Source organism: Coniophora puteana, assembly GCF_000271625.1.
Source record: "Coniophora puteana RWD-64-598 SS2 unplaced genomic scaffold CONPUscaffold_2, whole genome shotgun sequence".
Classification (NCBI taxonomy): domain Eukaryota; kingdom Fungi; phylum Basidiomycota; class Agaricomycetes; order Boletales; family Coniophoraceae; genus Coniophora; species Coniophora puteana.
In genome coordinates, this window is record NW_006913054.1 from 1,650,109 (window position 1) to 1,663,006 (window position 12,898).

The window sequence follows — 12,898 nt, forward strand, 5'->3', positions numbered from 1 at the left end:
GTGGGGGAAAGTTACACATGTAGATCGATGTCTGGCAGCTGCGACGAATATACTAAGAAAAGTTGTCGATTACAGTACGTGCTGTCCTCCAAATAAAAAGGGTATATACACCAGCCCGAATATGCAAAAAATGCTACAGTACGTATCGGATCGAGCATCGTGTATTAATACTCAAACTCCTCTGACACAAGGGCGACTGATCCCCGCAGGTCGCCCTTCCTAATCCGAGCTGGGTCTATCTGGCTAGCGATGGTTTTCCGCACCATGGCGTTCAGTGAGGTCGGCCCGCAGCCTAATTCCAGACATAAGTAAGCAAGCTCGACCAATGCTCAACTGGCGGTCACTTACAGGCAACAACAACTTGCCCTCGAGACTGTTCGACCTCATCTGCCAAAATGCGATTCAACTTCGGCTTTCCTGGTCGCGCATGTTCAGAGACGATGTTGAGGTCCATGGCTTCCGAGCTGTCTATCGAAAAGCGTTTGGCATTGATCGGAGAGATCGAGTCGTCGGAGGGCTGCCCAAGATGCCTTGTCTCGGAGTTCGATGAATGAGGCGAGGGAGAGAGGGGCGACAACTTCATGGGGGGAGTCGCGGACTGGAGATGTGCATCGGACGGCGCCAGTGTTGACAAAACAGACCTCCTTGATTTCCGCCAAGGGTTTTCAGAGGCTGCAGGAGTCACCAGTGTTTCCATTGGTGAAGTCAAGTCTATTTCTGAGGCTGTCGACTTGTGCGCGTCCGCGAGAGGATGGTCAGGTAATGGAAGTGGCGGGACAGGTGGGACAGTTTCATTGTTGGTCCATGATGAGACGGCCGACAAAGCAGAAAGTCGTTTCGCATGGCGCACCGGGTAGTTGGCTTGAGCTTCGTCGGTTGCACCACGTCTATCACCTCGAGGTTTTCGTCCAGATCTCCCAATAGTAGCACGTCGAGAGTTGGCTCTTCGCAACTTGCCCTCCTTGCGCAACTTTTGACTGAGGTCTTTTTCGACGTGAGTCACGATGTCGTGGTCACCATCGAACTCAGTGAGCTCAAGGATGTTATCCTCGTGCGCAAGGGCTGGATCTTCAGTTTGCCAAGGCTCTGGTTCGTCCTCGTATTGGCCACTATAGTAGCTAAGATCGACATCACTTTCCCCAGATTCGTCGTGACTCTCGAATGAATCTACGGAATGACTGCGCGAACGACTGCCGCCGCGCCTGAATCCGGGTTTGGGAGGCGCAAGTTCCGCCACATTAGAGTCATTAGAGAAACGGATGTGGGGCACCTGGGATGGGTCCGGTTTAGGCGCAATGGGCCTAAAGTTAGTTACGTAAATATCGATCTGTATTGCTTCTGGGGGCAGCATGTTCAAGCAGGTCCTGATCACGGATGCTCCCCATTGTATGTGCGCTAGGATCAAACATGAGCAGTGAACGCTCGTCATAACGAGGTAACACTTACCAAACTCGCGAACTAACCAGACAAACCGAATCCGCTGAGTGACAGCTACTTTCTTCCCCCATCCACCCGCGTGACTACCCAAAGTCGTTCCATCACGTCCTGAGAGACATAGGCAGACGTACTGAAGAACAGCTAGTCCGAAGCTAACCCCAGATCCACCTACTACCACTAACACTGTTGAGTAGTTTCCCCACCGGGCCCTTATGGAACTGCCAAATGGACCATCCACGTTAGCCTTGAGCAGGACGCCACGAGGGGGACGATCTTGTCCGTGCATAGGCGGATGCTCGCCGGGTGGGTGCACAGCACCTCGATCTACCATACTTGTCACAGCATTGAAGAGATCCAAAGTCCACCCTCCCTTGGCACGGATCAATAAGACAATTACGCGACCTGAATCGCAGCTTGACGATTCGTCACAGATGGAGGCAGTCGTGAACGGATGGGAAGTAAACTTAGATATATGAGGTATATGAATGAGGAAATGTTGACCCGGCGCCCACGGTAGGTAGCCAGGAGTGATGAGTCGAAGGCGTACGGTCCGACCAGCTAAAAGCTCAGCTTGTGCGTAGCCTGGAGGCGGAAGATACGGTGCGCTAACGTGATCGAGGTTAAAGGTCGATGCAGTAGGGCTGTAGGCATGCCGCGGGAGCGTTCCTATCGACGCCCGAGAACCCGCGGTGAAGTCTCCTGAGCCTGGGCGAGCCGTGTATGGCGATTCGTAATACTGCCCAAGTGGACTACCTGATCGCAAAGACTGGGTGTCAAGTTGTAGACGAGGAGGAGGGAGAACCTCCGCGTTATTGAGGTGCTTCATTTCCAAAGAATTCTGCCCTTGGTGCTCAGGCAAGAGGGTCTTTGGAGGCTGCGAAGCCAGTCGAGGAGCTGAGGAGCTGAGGCCCGGGACGTAGCCATTACTGTAGACCCACCGGGTTGCGCGCCACAACCGTTCACCCATCCATAAGGCGAGTGCAGCCCAGCACCAATACCATAACGTAGGATGATGCAACGCAGCAAAAACGAGCGTGGAAGGAACGAGCAAGAGGTGAAGAGCATAAAACACCTCGTAATATCTTCTACGAATGGGATGAATTGACAAGGCAATGAGGACAGTCAACAAGCCAAAGGCCTACGAGGAGGACGAGCTTTAGGTCATGAAAATTCATGCGAATCAGAGACTTACTGTCCATCCAAGAATGAACGGTTCGTATAACCATGCATACACATACACTATGGAACCGTGGGTGGATCTATGGTCCAACGCGAGCTGAACACTCCATAAGGCGACATGGAGGAACGTGAGCAACCAGATGAGCCTGCCCGACCATCTGTGTAGCCATGCTAATTTGTCGAAAAAGAGCTGTATCATGAAAGGAATGGCAAATATTGCGAACGGAGGTGCCTTGAGGGCAAAGAGTACGCAGAGTGGAAAGAGGGCGAATGCGATCTGGCCTGAGCGTGCAGCTGAGGTCCACCATGCCTTGTCGATCTGATACGTTGCTTGGTACTGCTCAAAAGTCGAGGCATCATAAAGAGCGGACAAACGACGAGAGACGGCTGAATCTGTGGCATCATGGTAGACCTGCCAGACCTTCTCGTGGGGATCGACGTAGTCGGGACCGACATAAGCCAACGCACAAGACGCAACGAAGAGGATGGCGAGGGAGAGCAGCTGTGCGTTGGAAGGGAGGGATACGGGCTGACGATGCGGTTCGTTGCGTTTGCGGGCGACCGCGGCATTGTGCTTCTTGCGCCATGTCCGACGCCGGAGAGACCATTTGGTCCATGACGCGCCAACAAACCCACCACGGGAACCAGTCCAGTGGAGGACGGCGAATACACAGAAGATGAAGACAACGGCGATCCAGAGAAGGAAGGAGTAGCGTTTACTAGGAGGGCTGAGGGAGTGGATGGTGAGGTAAGCGGTGATCCATTCGCGATCATTAGAGATTGGAGGTGTAGTAGGATTGACGGGGTGCGCGGTGGAAGAGGAAGATGTAGGCATGTTGGTCACTCATGCGATGCAGCCACTGCGGGCCCTACTACGACTACAGGAGGGGTAGAAGGCGGATTGAATCGGGGACCGCGCAGGTTAGAACCTTGGGGAATGGGAAGGCTGAGCTCCTTGCGGCTAGACAAATGCTTGTTTCTGAGGGACCGACACCGGCGGCCATGGCAAGACCGCAGCGGAAATATCCTTCACGTTGGCACGTCGCAAGAATTTGGAGCGTCGGGCCATCTCAGACTTCCTCGGCTTCCGACTTGCCGTCACCAAGCCGTTGCAGATCCCTACAGTATTGATAGATATGCAAGGCTCATCACATTGTCACATCCGGTCGTTACCGGCCCATAACGGCACCATTATGACACATCTATGGTAATGATAATATTCAATATTGATATCCTTCCAGTCAGTACAAAACTCGGTACAAAATACGACAGCCTGCTACTATGTATCCAACATCAACAATATGCGTATAGCTCATTCGACCGTTTGGCCAGAGAGGACCTGTCAATTGCAACAGTGCATCAGCCCTGCGATCAACCCGGATAATCGTCGCAATCGGCAACGGCCTATGTACACCGTTGTCTTACTCACCTCCTTGCCCGTCTTCTTAATCTTCTCAAGCACCGCGTCGTACGGTGCAGTTCCTTTCACGATCACCTCCTGCTTTTCCAAGCTGACATCAAACGAGGTCACCCCTGCGAGTAGCTCAGATTCAGTGCCCCATTCAGCTCTTCTGTCCCCGGCAGCTTACCGTCCATCTTGCTCAACACTCGCGTGACAGCACCAGAGCACCCTCCGCACGTCATCTATGCTCCACGTTATCAAACCTGACCCATCACACACGGACCACTACTCACCTTGACGTTGAATTGATACGTGTGTTCATCAGCCTGCGAGAGGATCAGCCAAGTATCCCCCCACAACCAGAGAGACTCAGCTCACCATTGTTTCAAGAGGATATTACTAGGGACCGTCTTGTGGGGAAAGTTCCGTGCTGCAGCTCACTTTATGTATCGACGGCCGATCGCGCAATCAATTAGGCTCGTCAGCACAACCAAGCTCAAACTCAACTGCTGACAAACTATATGCCGAACCCCGCTTTAGTGGCTGTGCTCCCATGCATGTCCATCGGCAGAGGTTCGGTTTCAAGGTTCTTGTCCCTTCAATGTCTCACCGATTCTTGACCGTGACCCACAATACTGGTCACCAATTTGCCATGGATTCCCCAGATTCTATAAGATGGTGCCAAACTTTACCGCAACGCGGTACAAGTGTACTGTATAGGTCTATCGCACGAAGCGTAAATGCTAGATCGAACGTCTTCCTTTACCGTCTGGAGTGAGAAGTGCGAGTCTCATCCATTTCCACCTCATCGCCCTCGGTTGCCACGGCCACCCACCCTTCCTCTGCAGGAGAGCTTCTGCGAAACCTATCCACCCAAGGACCTGGACCGTGTCAGTATTCTCAGCATACGGAATTTGTGCAAGGTACTCACGCAAGAAGCTTGGGAGAGGCAAATCGGAGTCTCTGTGGGTAATGTAATACACAGGTACACCAGCGAGTACAAACACTAGTGGCGCAATTAGCAATCGCGGCACGAATTTGATCGGTAAGCAGTACGTACCGAGCACAGCAATGGCTTCAAGAGGTGCAGCGATGATTGGCATACATAATAAGAACAAGGCCACCTAGAAGGCTTAATTTATGGTCCAATAGCAAAGAAATCACTCACCGCACAGAATGTCAGGGGAGTGATAATCCAGGTTTTATATGGCCTTGAGATAATATTAACCTTCGGATCTATCCTTTTCGCAAGCCCGTGTAGGACTTACCGCTCGAGTAAAGGCTCCTTAACTCGCAGGATGATCAAGCCGAGCACCTACACAGAAAGAAAGAAGATGTAGCATTGGACCATTTTCGCTCTGTGTATCTCACATACCGTCAAAAAGTAAAAAGACCACGATGCAACTACAATGAAGTTAACGAGGGTCCGAAAACCACCTCCAATGAGGATGAATATGACGGTCAGCCCGGTCTGCAGGGCGATAGCATTGATAGGCGTATTCCGTGTCTGGTGCATGTGGCCAAAGAACTTGGGCAAATAGCCATCCTTGCCTGCTGCACAGATCAGGCGGGAGCCGGTGAACGTTGATCCTAAATTCAGGGGCTCAGTGGCCCAAGGTTTACTCCCACAGAGATAAATTTTGGCTAACCGTTCAAAGCTCCAAAGCATGAGATTGCAACCATCACTGCGAAAAGGGTGCCTCCAAAAGAACCAAAAACAGCGCGTCCTAGGTCAAGCGCAACAGTGTTACTTAGTCCAACAGTGTCTTTGTCGAGAACGGCAAAGTATGATACGTTCGCTAGCACAAAGAGGGTCTGTCGTTTACGTATCAGCTCTGAAGGCAACGCATCCGTTGTCGAGACACTCACAATGACGATGGCCATGCTAGAATGGATAGCTCTTGGGATGTCCCTCCCAGGATTCTTCATCTCACCACTGACATAATTCGACTGATCCCACCCATCGTAGGACCAGAGTCCTGAGTACAACGCAAGCGAGTACGCTGACGGACTATGACTCGCACCAGTCCATACATCTGCGGTCAAAGAGGTCGACAGCCTGCCTCGGATAAGCTGCATAAGACCTATAGCGATGACAAGCAGCTACTCTGTATGTTAGCATCAGCCTACACCAGCCATTTGAGTACTTACCAAGGCAATGATCTATCATAAACGTCAGTGCATCAGGTTATATCGTTCATGTATGAGATAAAGGCGCTCACCTTGAGCATCGTAAACACGACAGATGCGCGTGCGCCCAAGTTCTTTGTAGCCGAACAAATCATCGCCACCATAAGAACTGCGATGATAGCCGTGAGCTTAATAGCCCACTGTGGAATAGCGTCGGGGGAGATCTCATCGCTTGCAATATGCCAAAAGATTCGGTTGATGTACTCTGCGCAAATTAAGCTGATAACCGCGTTGCCACCTGCGAGTCCACAAGTCTATATGAGAGGATGATACAGGAATAACAAAGATTTGTACCAGGTTTAAGGGCTGAAATGGCTGTCCATGCAAAAAGAAAGGAAACTAGGGGCCCAAAAGCGTATGCCAGATACGCCTGGGCGCCGCCATTAAGAGGTATGGATGTTCTTCCAAGGGTTAGGTTTGGGCTACGAGAAATTCAAAGTCATTTGCGCTCACCCAAGTTCCGCAAAGCTGCTGGCCCCCGTCCATGCGAGAAGCCCTGATGCTATCCAACACAACAAGCTTGCACCAACGCTCTGCGTGTTGGCGACAACTACACCAGGAGAGGAGCTACGTTGCACGATTGGAACAGGCTGTTTGAGCAAGTCGTGTACACTCACAAAATGCCAGAACCTATCTGGAATGAACATTCAGGATGTCTTTACAAGACGTGAGCAACGGTGGTATCTGACCTGTAAGCCGACAATGAGGCCGATACCTGAAAAGTCTGAGTAAGGGGACTCTGTCAGGAAAGGAGCGACTCATACCATGAATTACATTGATGTTCTTCTCTGAACCATGCTCTCGCGTGTAGTCCGCTTCGTTCAATGTCGCACTCAACGGCAGCAGATCACGCTGAAAGTCGAACCCAGAGAATGACAGGCCCTCCTCCTGGCGTCCCGCTCCCGCAGGCCCTGGCGTAAGCTCTAGGTCGCGTAGCGAGTCGGTCGAGTCGTCCGAATGGTGCCTAGCTGCTAGAGCATATTCGTTGCGGTCTGGCGAGGATTTGGAAGCATTACTCCGGTTTGCGGTTCGTGGCATGTCATAAACTGAGTGTGATAGCGGAATGTGGGCCTGATGGACGCCAGACGCTGGTATGGTTTTTTGGCGTGCTTGAGGTCGCTGGGCGTCCAGGCAGAGGTCAATTGGTTCCGGTAAATGACAGGAGCGCTAAAACACATCTGTTACTGCTCCCGAAGCCCCTATCTCTCGAGAGTCTCCGTTCCGTATTGCCGAGGCCGAGGCCCCCGAATGGCACATTTGCGCGGAAAGCTCATTCACAGTAGTATTTTATGGGCAAGATGCATGCAAATCATGGTTTATGACTATCCAACAGGGATTGTGCAACTATCGTATGGATGTCTTTACACCGTAGTTGACATTGCTCCATGCACTGGAATCAGAAAACGTCAACCAAAACAAACTGGTTCTACGTGCACAATATTGACTCACCCGAATGGCCATCGAGACGTCCATCTGCCCTGACTGGAACACAGTGGTTACGCGATCGAGAGCTGGCAGATACGCCAACGAGACTGAACCGGTGGCTTGTTTTGATTCGGCTTCGGTGGGATCTAGCCAAATTTCTTCCCCTATGATAGCCTTTGTTGGGAGTTCAGCACAGAGCGTCACAGATCCAAGGAAGGTATTCACCGCTGAGCATGCAGTGACAAGACCGAGTATCTCAATCCCCGCGTCTGCTAATGCAGCACTTGCTGCAGTCGATGCCGTCGCAGTGCACCCCTCGATGCCATCGCTTTCAAGGATAGTGATAAAGACGTCGATCGTTGACTTCGGCAAAAGCTCCAGTCGTACTGACGAAGCCAGTGCTTGATGTATCGTTTCCGCAATTGTTCGATCCTCCGCATCCTGTGCCCTTGCTTCCGTCAGAAACTAGTGCAGTCAAGCCAAGAAACCGACATACGCGCAATGGCGCTTTGCGACGCGGGTACGAAAACGGAGCGAATTTCACCTCCACGTTCAAGCGACCATGCTCACTGTATGCTGCGCTTGCTTTGTTTTGTCGCGGACCATATCTATAATTACGCATCAGAGCTCAGTGCATGAGTCAGTGCATGAGGTGTCTTGAAGATACAGACATTGCGCAAGCAAGCTTGGTTTTGGCGGTCTCCACGTAAGCAGATCCATTAGCCTGGCTGATGAACCCCGTTTGCAAAACTTGGGGTAAACCGATGGTCAGGAGCGCGAAGGCGTCACGATGTTAAGTGCGTACATATAGGTCTGATGTCGGAGGCGGCACGGTCTTGTCTAGGTTGGCCTAGAGTCCAAGACGGCTCTTCTGTATCCTCATACTGAGGCGGAAACGACTCCTCAGGGCCATTGATGCGTCGGCGGTCGAAGCCAGCTTGAGCCATTGCAGTGAGATGTACCGCGATCGAGACGAGCAAGCTATGTCGCGCGTAGGACCCCGCAATCTCCGAGGTCCCGTGCATCCGTCTGGAGGTTTCCGAGGTCCCAGCCTCCTGTGCCTCTGGTCACGAATCTCATGAAGCTCTCCTTCTCTCTCGGCAAGCCCACCAAGCCCGCAGGCGCCGCTCCTCCTCTCAAACGACCCGCGGCATTCGCATCACTTGATGATGAAGACACTCAAGACGTCGCAGCCAGCACCTCGGATAACAAGAATGCCGCCGCTAACAAGAAGCTGCTTGCACAGAATGTGGAGACATCAAGAGCCTCCAAGAAGCGGATGGACGAAGAGATGAAGGTGGATTCCACTGTCTATCAGTATGACGAAGTTTGGGAGAGAATGCAAGTGGCCAAGCTTCGTCAGAAGGAAACTAAGGAGGCGGATACAAAGTCTCGCAAGGTGCGCCGCCATCGCCTTCTACCACTTCTTCCTCGAAAGCTGACAATGTCTTGCCTTCGTATGCGTAATAGCCTAAATATATCGCAGGTCTACTAAACTCTGCTGCGACACGACGGTTAGACCATCTCCGAGCTGAAGAGAAGATGCTTCAGCGGGAACGTGAACTCGAAGGAGACGAGTTCAAGGACAAGGAAGCATTTGTAACGCAGGCCTACAAGGACCAAATGGAGGAAGTGAGAAAGGCAGAAGAAGAGGAGCGTGAAAGAGATGGTACGTTTGCACATTGACTGTTTATAACTGCAGTAGCTAAACTAGTGTGCTAGAGGCTGAGAAGAAGAAACGGAAAGGCGCTGCCGCTCCTGGTCTTGCTCACTTCTACCGCCAAATGCTGCAAGAGTCTGAAGAGCAGCACAATGAAGCCGTCGCCGCAGCCGCTAAACCAACTATTGGCCCACAAGGACCCAATCCCAACTTGACGATTACGAAGCCGCCAGATTTTACACCAAAGTCTGACCTAGAGCTTGCGCAAGAGGCACGCGGGAAAGGGAGAGAGGTTGAGCTTAACGATGACAACCAAATTGTTGACAAACGCGACCTTCTCTCCGCCGGACTCAACATCGCCGCACCAAATACCCGTCGCTTGGGATTGCAGAAGCCTTCAGAAACACCGACAAAAGAGGAAGAGGCTCTTGCACACCGCGCCGTTGGAAGTGCTGCCAGTCGAAAGGAGATCAACGAACGGCGTAGGCGGGAGGTCCAGCGGCAGATGGCCGAGGAACAGGAGCTTATGGAGAAGCAGAAGCAGAAGGAAGCGGCGGATGGTTTGAAGCAAGCGGTGGGTCGACACAATGACGAAGGAGATGTACAAAGCGCACGGGAGCGGTACCTGCAGAGAAAACGACGAAAGCTGGAAGAAACTACAGCCGAAACATCTGCCGATGGATCTATGGATGTTTCATAGGGATTGTACCGGGCAGACACTGCCGCCATGTTTTGTGTATTCACCATGGTCGTTCCTCCTTCCTGCGCAATCACCCTCAGTGGGATTTGGGGCACCGGATTGGTGGGTTTTCGTTGATCTTAGCCTTGAGCCTTCGCACTTCTTGCAACACCATCCATGCGGATGGACGGTTGGCGGGATTGCTATGTAACATTGGTCTCGTCAAATACGACAGTTCAGGCGCATTTGTGCGTGTATGCTGAGGTACTTTCAGACCCACAAATAGCTTGCGTCGGACTCGATGGCTCACCTGAGAACCTCTGAGTAGAAGGACACCGAGTGACCATACATCGGCTTTGAATGGGTCGACTTTTTCGCCACGCTCCTTCTCCGGGGGGACTTCCGTTCCCCTTGGGCATATGTCCGTCGAGGGTCCAGAGTCCTCGACTCTTTGACTAATTTCGTAATCTATGAACGCAAAATTGCCGTGATAATCGGCTAGGACGTTGTGCAAAGATATGTCCGCATGGATTATGTTATGCTGGTGCATGAACGCGACGTGCTGTGTTCGTTCAAAGCTCTCACTCAGGAGATGGTTCGATGAGTATATGTTTGACTTTACCTCGACGACCTGTTCTACGAAATCCCAGTATTGGCGTAAACAGCACGGTGGGTTAAGCAGAAAACACGATGTCCATTCCTCCATGACGATGAATGCAATATCATCGTCTTCAATTTCAATCACATCTAAGATAGCTGAACTGGAGTGAGATACGCTGAAAACACTGAGTGACGAAACAGTACAGACGGATGCAGCGGTTCAGCGAGTTCCTTCTCAAGGGCGGCGAGTCAAGGTATCGGACGACTCCAAGTTCACGACTTTGCATGTGGACAGCTTTCAACACGACCTTTGTTCCATCCCGAGCAGTGCCTCTAAAGAGGTTGTCATTCTGGTTGTCACAGGTTAGTTCTGTGCAACGCATTCTTGTGCCACATATTTACCAAACCAGGATCCTTACAGAGGGCATCCTCGTCCTTGATAGCACAAGCACGGCCATAACCACAGAGTAGATCACAATCTAGTTGGTCGGGAGGAATATTCTGCTGATAATGCTCTTTAACGTCCCGGACAGTGTCGAGGCGAAAGCCTCTCTGAGTGATAAGACAGCGGTAGCTGTTCCAGTCCGGAAAGACACGAGAATTGCATTCATCGTCATGATCCGATATACTAGATGTATCGGATATGTCGGAATGTGCAGAGTCCATGTCCCAGTCTGCGGAAAGGGCCATGTGAGGAGGGACAGAAGCTGCCTGAGAGAAGCAATAAGGTGGACAAGAGATTCCGGGGAAGTTCTGGCTTTTAGAGTAAGTCTTTACTTCTGGGAAAGGGTGACAGAAGCGCGACGTGTGCAATCCGGGCGGGGCACCGCGGCCCCAGCGAACTTTCGTCGGTATTTTCGCATGGCACTGTCAGGAATGCGAGCGCGGTGAGGCCAGGTAGCCGGAAAGGATTGCCTGGTGAGGCGAGGCGATGCCATAACGGACGGCAATTAGGTTGTACATGACAGAATCATTGAAATGAGCCGGAAGACAGGATGACGACGTTCGAGAGCAGCATGCTGGCTGCTCAAGAGATATAGACCATTGAAGGCATTCGTTCTCAGGCTGTTGTTCAAGGGCATGTCATTCTGTGAATATGTTTCTTGTTAGGGATGGTAAATACGCCAATGGCATCGGCTACTCTAGATTGGACCGACGGAATCTTTCCACAGACCTTGGCAAGTCCGCATGTCGATGCGGGCAGGCTGGGGGTACCTGGAAATACTGACCTGGCACTGGAACAGACGTTAATGGCACTGGCCTGGGAGTCGCAGCAGCTGGAACTTGGAAACCGAACGACACTTGCATTAATGGATTTGCCAACCTTGAAAAGGAAGGGAAATTATGGATGATTGTGTGGCTGTGCAAAGCACCTTCGGAACCGACGGCTCGCTCAAGACAAGTTGGAAGTCGCCCGTGACTTCCAAACGGCCACATGGAGGAAGGCACCAAGAGCAAGAAGACAATCTTCATCGGTGGCATAGGCGATGACATAGACGAAAACGCGCTCTATGAGACATTCTCCCCTTTCGGTTCGCCCATCTTGTCCATGTCAAGACTAGTCACTTCACAAACAATCCTCCAAAGGTGATATCATCGAGGTTCAGCTGCCCTCTGCGGCTACCAACCCCAACCAACAAACTGGTCAGCGCTTGTGCTGCTCATACATAACACCATTTGACTGGTTACGATACAGAGGCCAAACACAGAGGCTTTGGTTTTGTTACATTTGGCTCCCCTGCGGATGCTCAGGATGCAATCGACAACATGGACCTCAACGAGTTACGGGGGCGCGTGCTCAAAGTCAATTTAGCCCGTCCCATGAAAGGCGTGCTGCAAGCCGGAGCTGGCAACAGAGCCAGTGAGTGCAATACCTGTTTTTTCTCAGATTCAGTCTTTAAGTAGCCTGCAGTTTGGGAAACGGAAGAATGGCTTCAACGCTACGCCAAACCTTTGGCTGAAAGTGGAGGTGGGTTAACTTCTTATGAGCCCCAGAACTCTGAAGTAATACTTTTTAGGTGTTCAAGGCAGGAAGAATGGTAGAATATCGGAAGATGGTCAGGATGACGAGGAAGCAGGCGACGCAATGGAAGAGTAGTAGACCCCCCAACTTCGAGTCGCCTTCAATCCCCTCGTCGCATCCCACCAATGGGCTGTCAATGACCCCTTAGCCAGTCAAGTACAGGAGGACGCTTCTGGGATAAATTGTGACAGAATGCATGTGCACCTCAACTTGACGTCCATTACCATGCATTATACGCGTTACAGGTGAATTATGTGCTCAGCTTTATACTAAACATGTATCATACAAAAATATCAGAACTCT

At 51.5% G+C, this 12,898-nt stretch overlaps 6 protein-coding genes across 6 annotated transcripts; 1 reads left to right on the forward strand and 5 right to left on the reverse strand.

Annotated features, from left to right (window-relative positions):
• Nucleotides 1-4: 4 nt before the first annotated feature.
• Nucleotides 5-3,631, reverse strand: CONPUDRAFT_117729 (uncharacterized protein). Its single transcript, XM_007766543.1, has 4 exons — nt 2,630-3,631; nt 1,447-2,575; nt 349-1,395; nt 5-292 (listed from the first exon to the last, which is right to left on the reverse strand). Exons 1-4 carry the CDS (start codon nt 3,449-3,451, stop codon nt 165-167), a joined length of 3,126 nt encoding a protein of 1,041 aa, XP_007764733.1. The 5' UTR covers nt 3,452-3,631; the 3' UTR covers nt 5-164.
• A 411-nt stretch (nt 3,632-4,042) lies between these two features.
• On the reverse strand, nt 4,043-4,464 carry CONPUDRAFT_97923 (copper chaperone taha; the record flags this gene model as incomplete). Its single annotated transcript, XM_007766544.1, has 4 exons — nt 4,397-4,464; nt 4,312-4,344; nt 4,206-4,260; nt 4,043-4,149 (listed from the first exon to the last, which is right to left on the reverse strand). Coding segments are annotated over exons 1-4 (198 nt in total), but the record flags the coding sequence as incomplete, so codon positions are not given.
• Nucleotides 4,465-4,678: 214 nt separating this feature from the next.
• On the reverse strand, nt 4,679-7,334 carry CONPUDRAFT_79849 (L-methionine transporter). The gene is made up of 15 exons (XM_007766095.1): nt 6,973-7,334; nt 6,898-6,923; nt 6,826-6,842; nt 6,662-6,775; nt 6,503-6,609; nt 6,241-6,446; nt 6,170-6,181; nt 5,888-6,121; nt 5,668-5,833; nt 5,394-5,608; nt 5,287-5,333; nt 5,187-5,229; nt 5,079-5,142; nt 4,950-5,024; nt 4,679-4,899 (listed from the first exon to the last, which is right to left on the reverse strand). The coding sequence occupies exons 1-15, from the start codon at nt 7,244-7,246 to the stop codon at nt 4,781-4,783; spliced, it is 1,719 nt and encodes a 572-aa protein (XP_007764285.1). The 5' UTR covers nt 7,247-7,334; the 3' UTR covers nt 4,679-4,780.
• Nucleotides 7,335-7,507: 173 nt separating this feature from the next.
• Nucleotides 7,508-8,585, reverse strand: CONPUDRAFT_97929 (ribosomal protein S5 domain 2-like protein). The gene is made up of 6 exons (XM_007766545.1): nt 8,439-8,585; nt 8,305-8,383; nt 8,130-8,241; nt 7,859-8,074; nt 7,658-7,807; nt 7,508-7,598 (listed from the first exon to the last, which is right to left on the reverse strand). Exons 1-6 carry the CDS (start codon nt 8,578-8,580, stop codon nt 7,518-7,520), a joined length of 780 nt encoding a protein of 259 aa, XP_007764735.1. The 5' UTR covers nt 8,581-8,585; the 3' UTR covers nt 7,508-7,517.
• Nucleotides 8,586-8,993: 408 nt separating this feature from the next.
• Nucleotides 8,994-11,505, reverse strand: CONPUDRAFT_162419 (kinase-like protein). Its single transcript, XM_007766546.1, has 5 exons — nt 10,975-11,505; nt 10,781-10,922; nt 10,595-10,719; nt 10,283-10,534; nt 8,994-10,231 (listed from the first exon to the last, which is right to left on the reverse strand). The coding sequence occupies exons 1-5, from the start codon at nt 11,260-11,262 to the stop codon at nt 10,070-10,072; spliced, it is 969 nt and encodes a 322-aa protein (XP_007764736.1). The 5' UTR covers nt 11,263-11,505; the 3' UTR covers nt 8,994-10,069.
• A 502-nt stretch (nt 11,506-12,007) lies between these two features.
• Nucleotides 12,008-12,670, forward strand: CONPUDRAFT_149996 (RNA-binding domain-containing protein; the record flags this gene model as incomplete). Its single annotated transcript, XM_007766547.1, has 5 exons — nt 12,008-12,104; nt 12,160-12,216; nt 12,269-12,433; nt 12,485-12,541; nt 12,591-12,670. 5 exons carry the CDS (start codon nt 12,008-12,010, stop codon nt 12,668-12,670), a joined length of 456 nt encoding a protein of 151 aa, XP_007764737.1.
• Nucleotides 12,671-12,898: the final 228 nt, after the last annotated feature.

What these genes read in the sequence shown, in the direction of transcription:
- CONPUDRAFT_79849 (XM_007766095.1), bottom strand. Translation starts at nt 7,246, where the DNA reads ATGCCACGAACCGCAAACCGGAGTAATGCTTCCAAATCCTCGCCAGAC. An exon ending in GGTCTTTTTACTTTTTGACG is followed by an intron (nt 5,334 to 5,393) that starts GTATGTGAGATA and finishes CTTTCTGTGTAG; the next exon opens with GTGCTCGGCTTGATCATCCT. An exon ending in AAGGAGCCTTTACTCGAGCG is followed by an intron (nt 5,230 to 5,286) that starts GTAAGTCCTACA and finishes TATTATCTCAAG; the next exon opens with GCCATATAAAACCTGGATTA.
- CONPUDRAFT_117729 (XM_007766543.1), bottom strand. Translation starts at nt 3,451, where the DNA reads ATGCCTACATCTTCCTCTTCCACCGCGCACCCCGTCAATCCTACTACA. An exon ending in CGTTCATTCTTGGATGGACA is followed by an intron (nt 2,576 to 2,629) that starts GTAAGTCTCTGA and finishes TCCTCCTCGTAG; the next exon opens with GCCTTTGGCTTGTTGACTGT. An exon ending in CTGGTTAGTTCGCGAGTTTG is followed by an intron (nt 1,396 to 1,446) that starts GTAAGTGTTACC and finishes GTTTGATCCTAG; the next exon opens with CGCACATACAATGGGGAGCA.
- CONPUDRAFT_97929 (XM_007766545.1), bottom strand. Translation starts at nt 8,580, where the DNA reads ATGGCTCAAGCTGGCTTCGACCGCCGACGCATCAATGGCCCTGAGGAG. An exon ending in CTCCGACATCAGACCTATAT is followed by an intron (nt 8,384 to 8,438) that starts GTACGCACTTAA and finishes GTTTACCCCAAG; the next exon opens with TTTTGCAAACGGGGTTCATC. An exon ending in TTGTCACTGCATGCTCAGCG is followed by an intron (nt 7,808 to 7,858) that starts GTGAATACCTTC and finishes CTCCCAACAAAG; the next exon opens with GCTATCATAGGGGAAGAAAT.
- CONPUDRAFT_162419 (XM_007766546.1), bottom strand. Translation starts at nt 11,262, where the DNA reads ATGGCCCTTTCCGCAGACTGGGACATGGACTCTGCACATTCCGACATA. An exon ending in TCTGTAAGGATCCTGGTTTG is followed by an intron (nt 10,923 to 10,974) that starts GTAAATATGTGG and finishes TGTGACAACCAG; the next exon opens with AATGACAACCTCTTTAGAGG. An exon ending in TCGTAGAACAGGTCGTCGAG is followed by an intron (nt 10,535 to 10,594) that starts GTAAAGTCAAAC and finishes GAACGAACACAG; the next exon opens with CACGTCGCGTTCATGCACCA.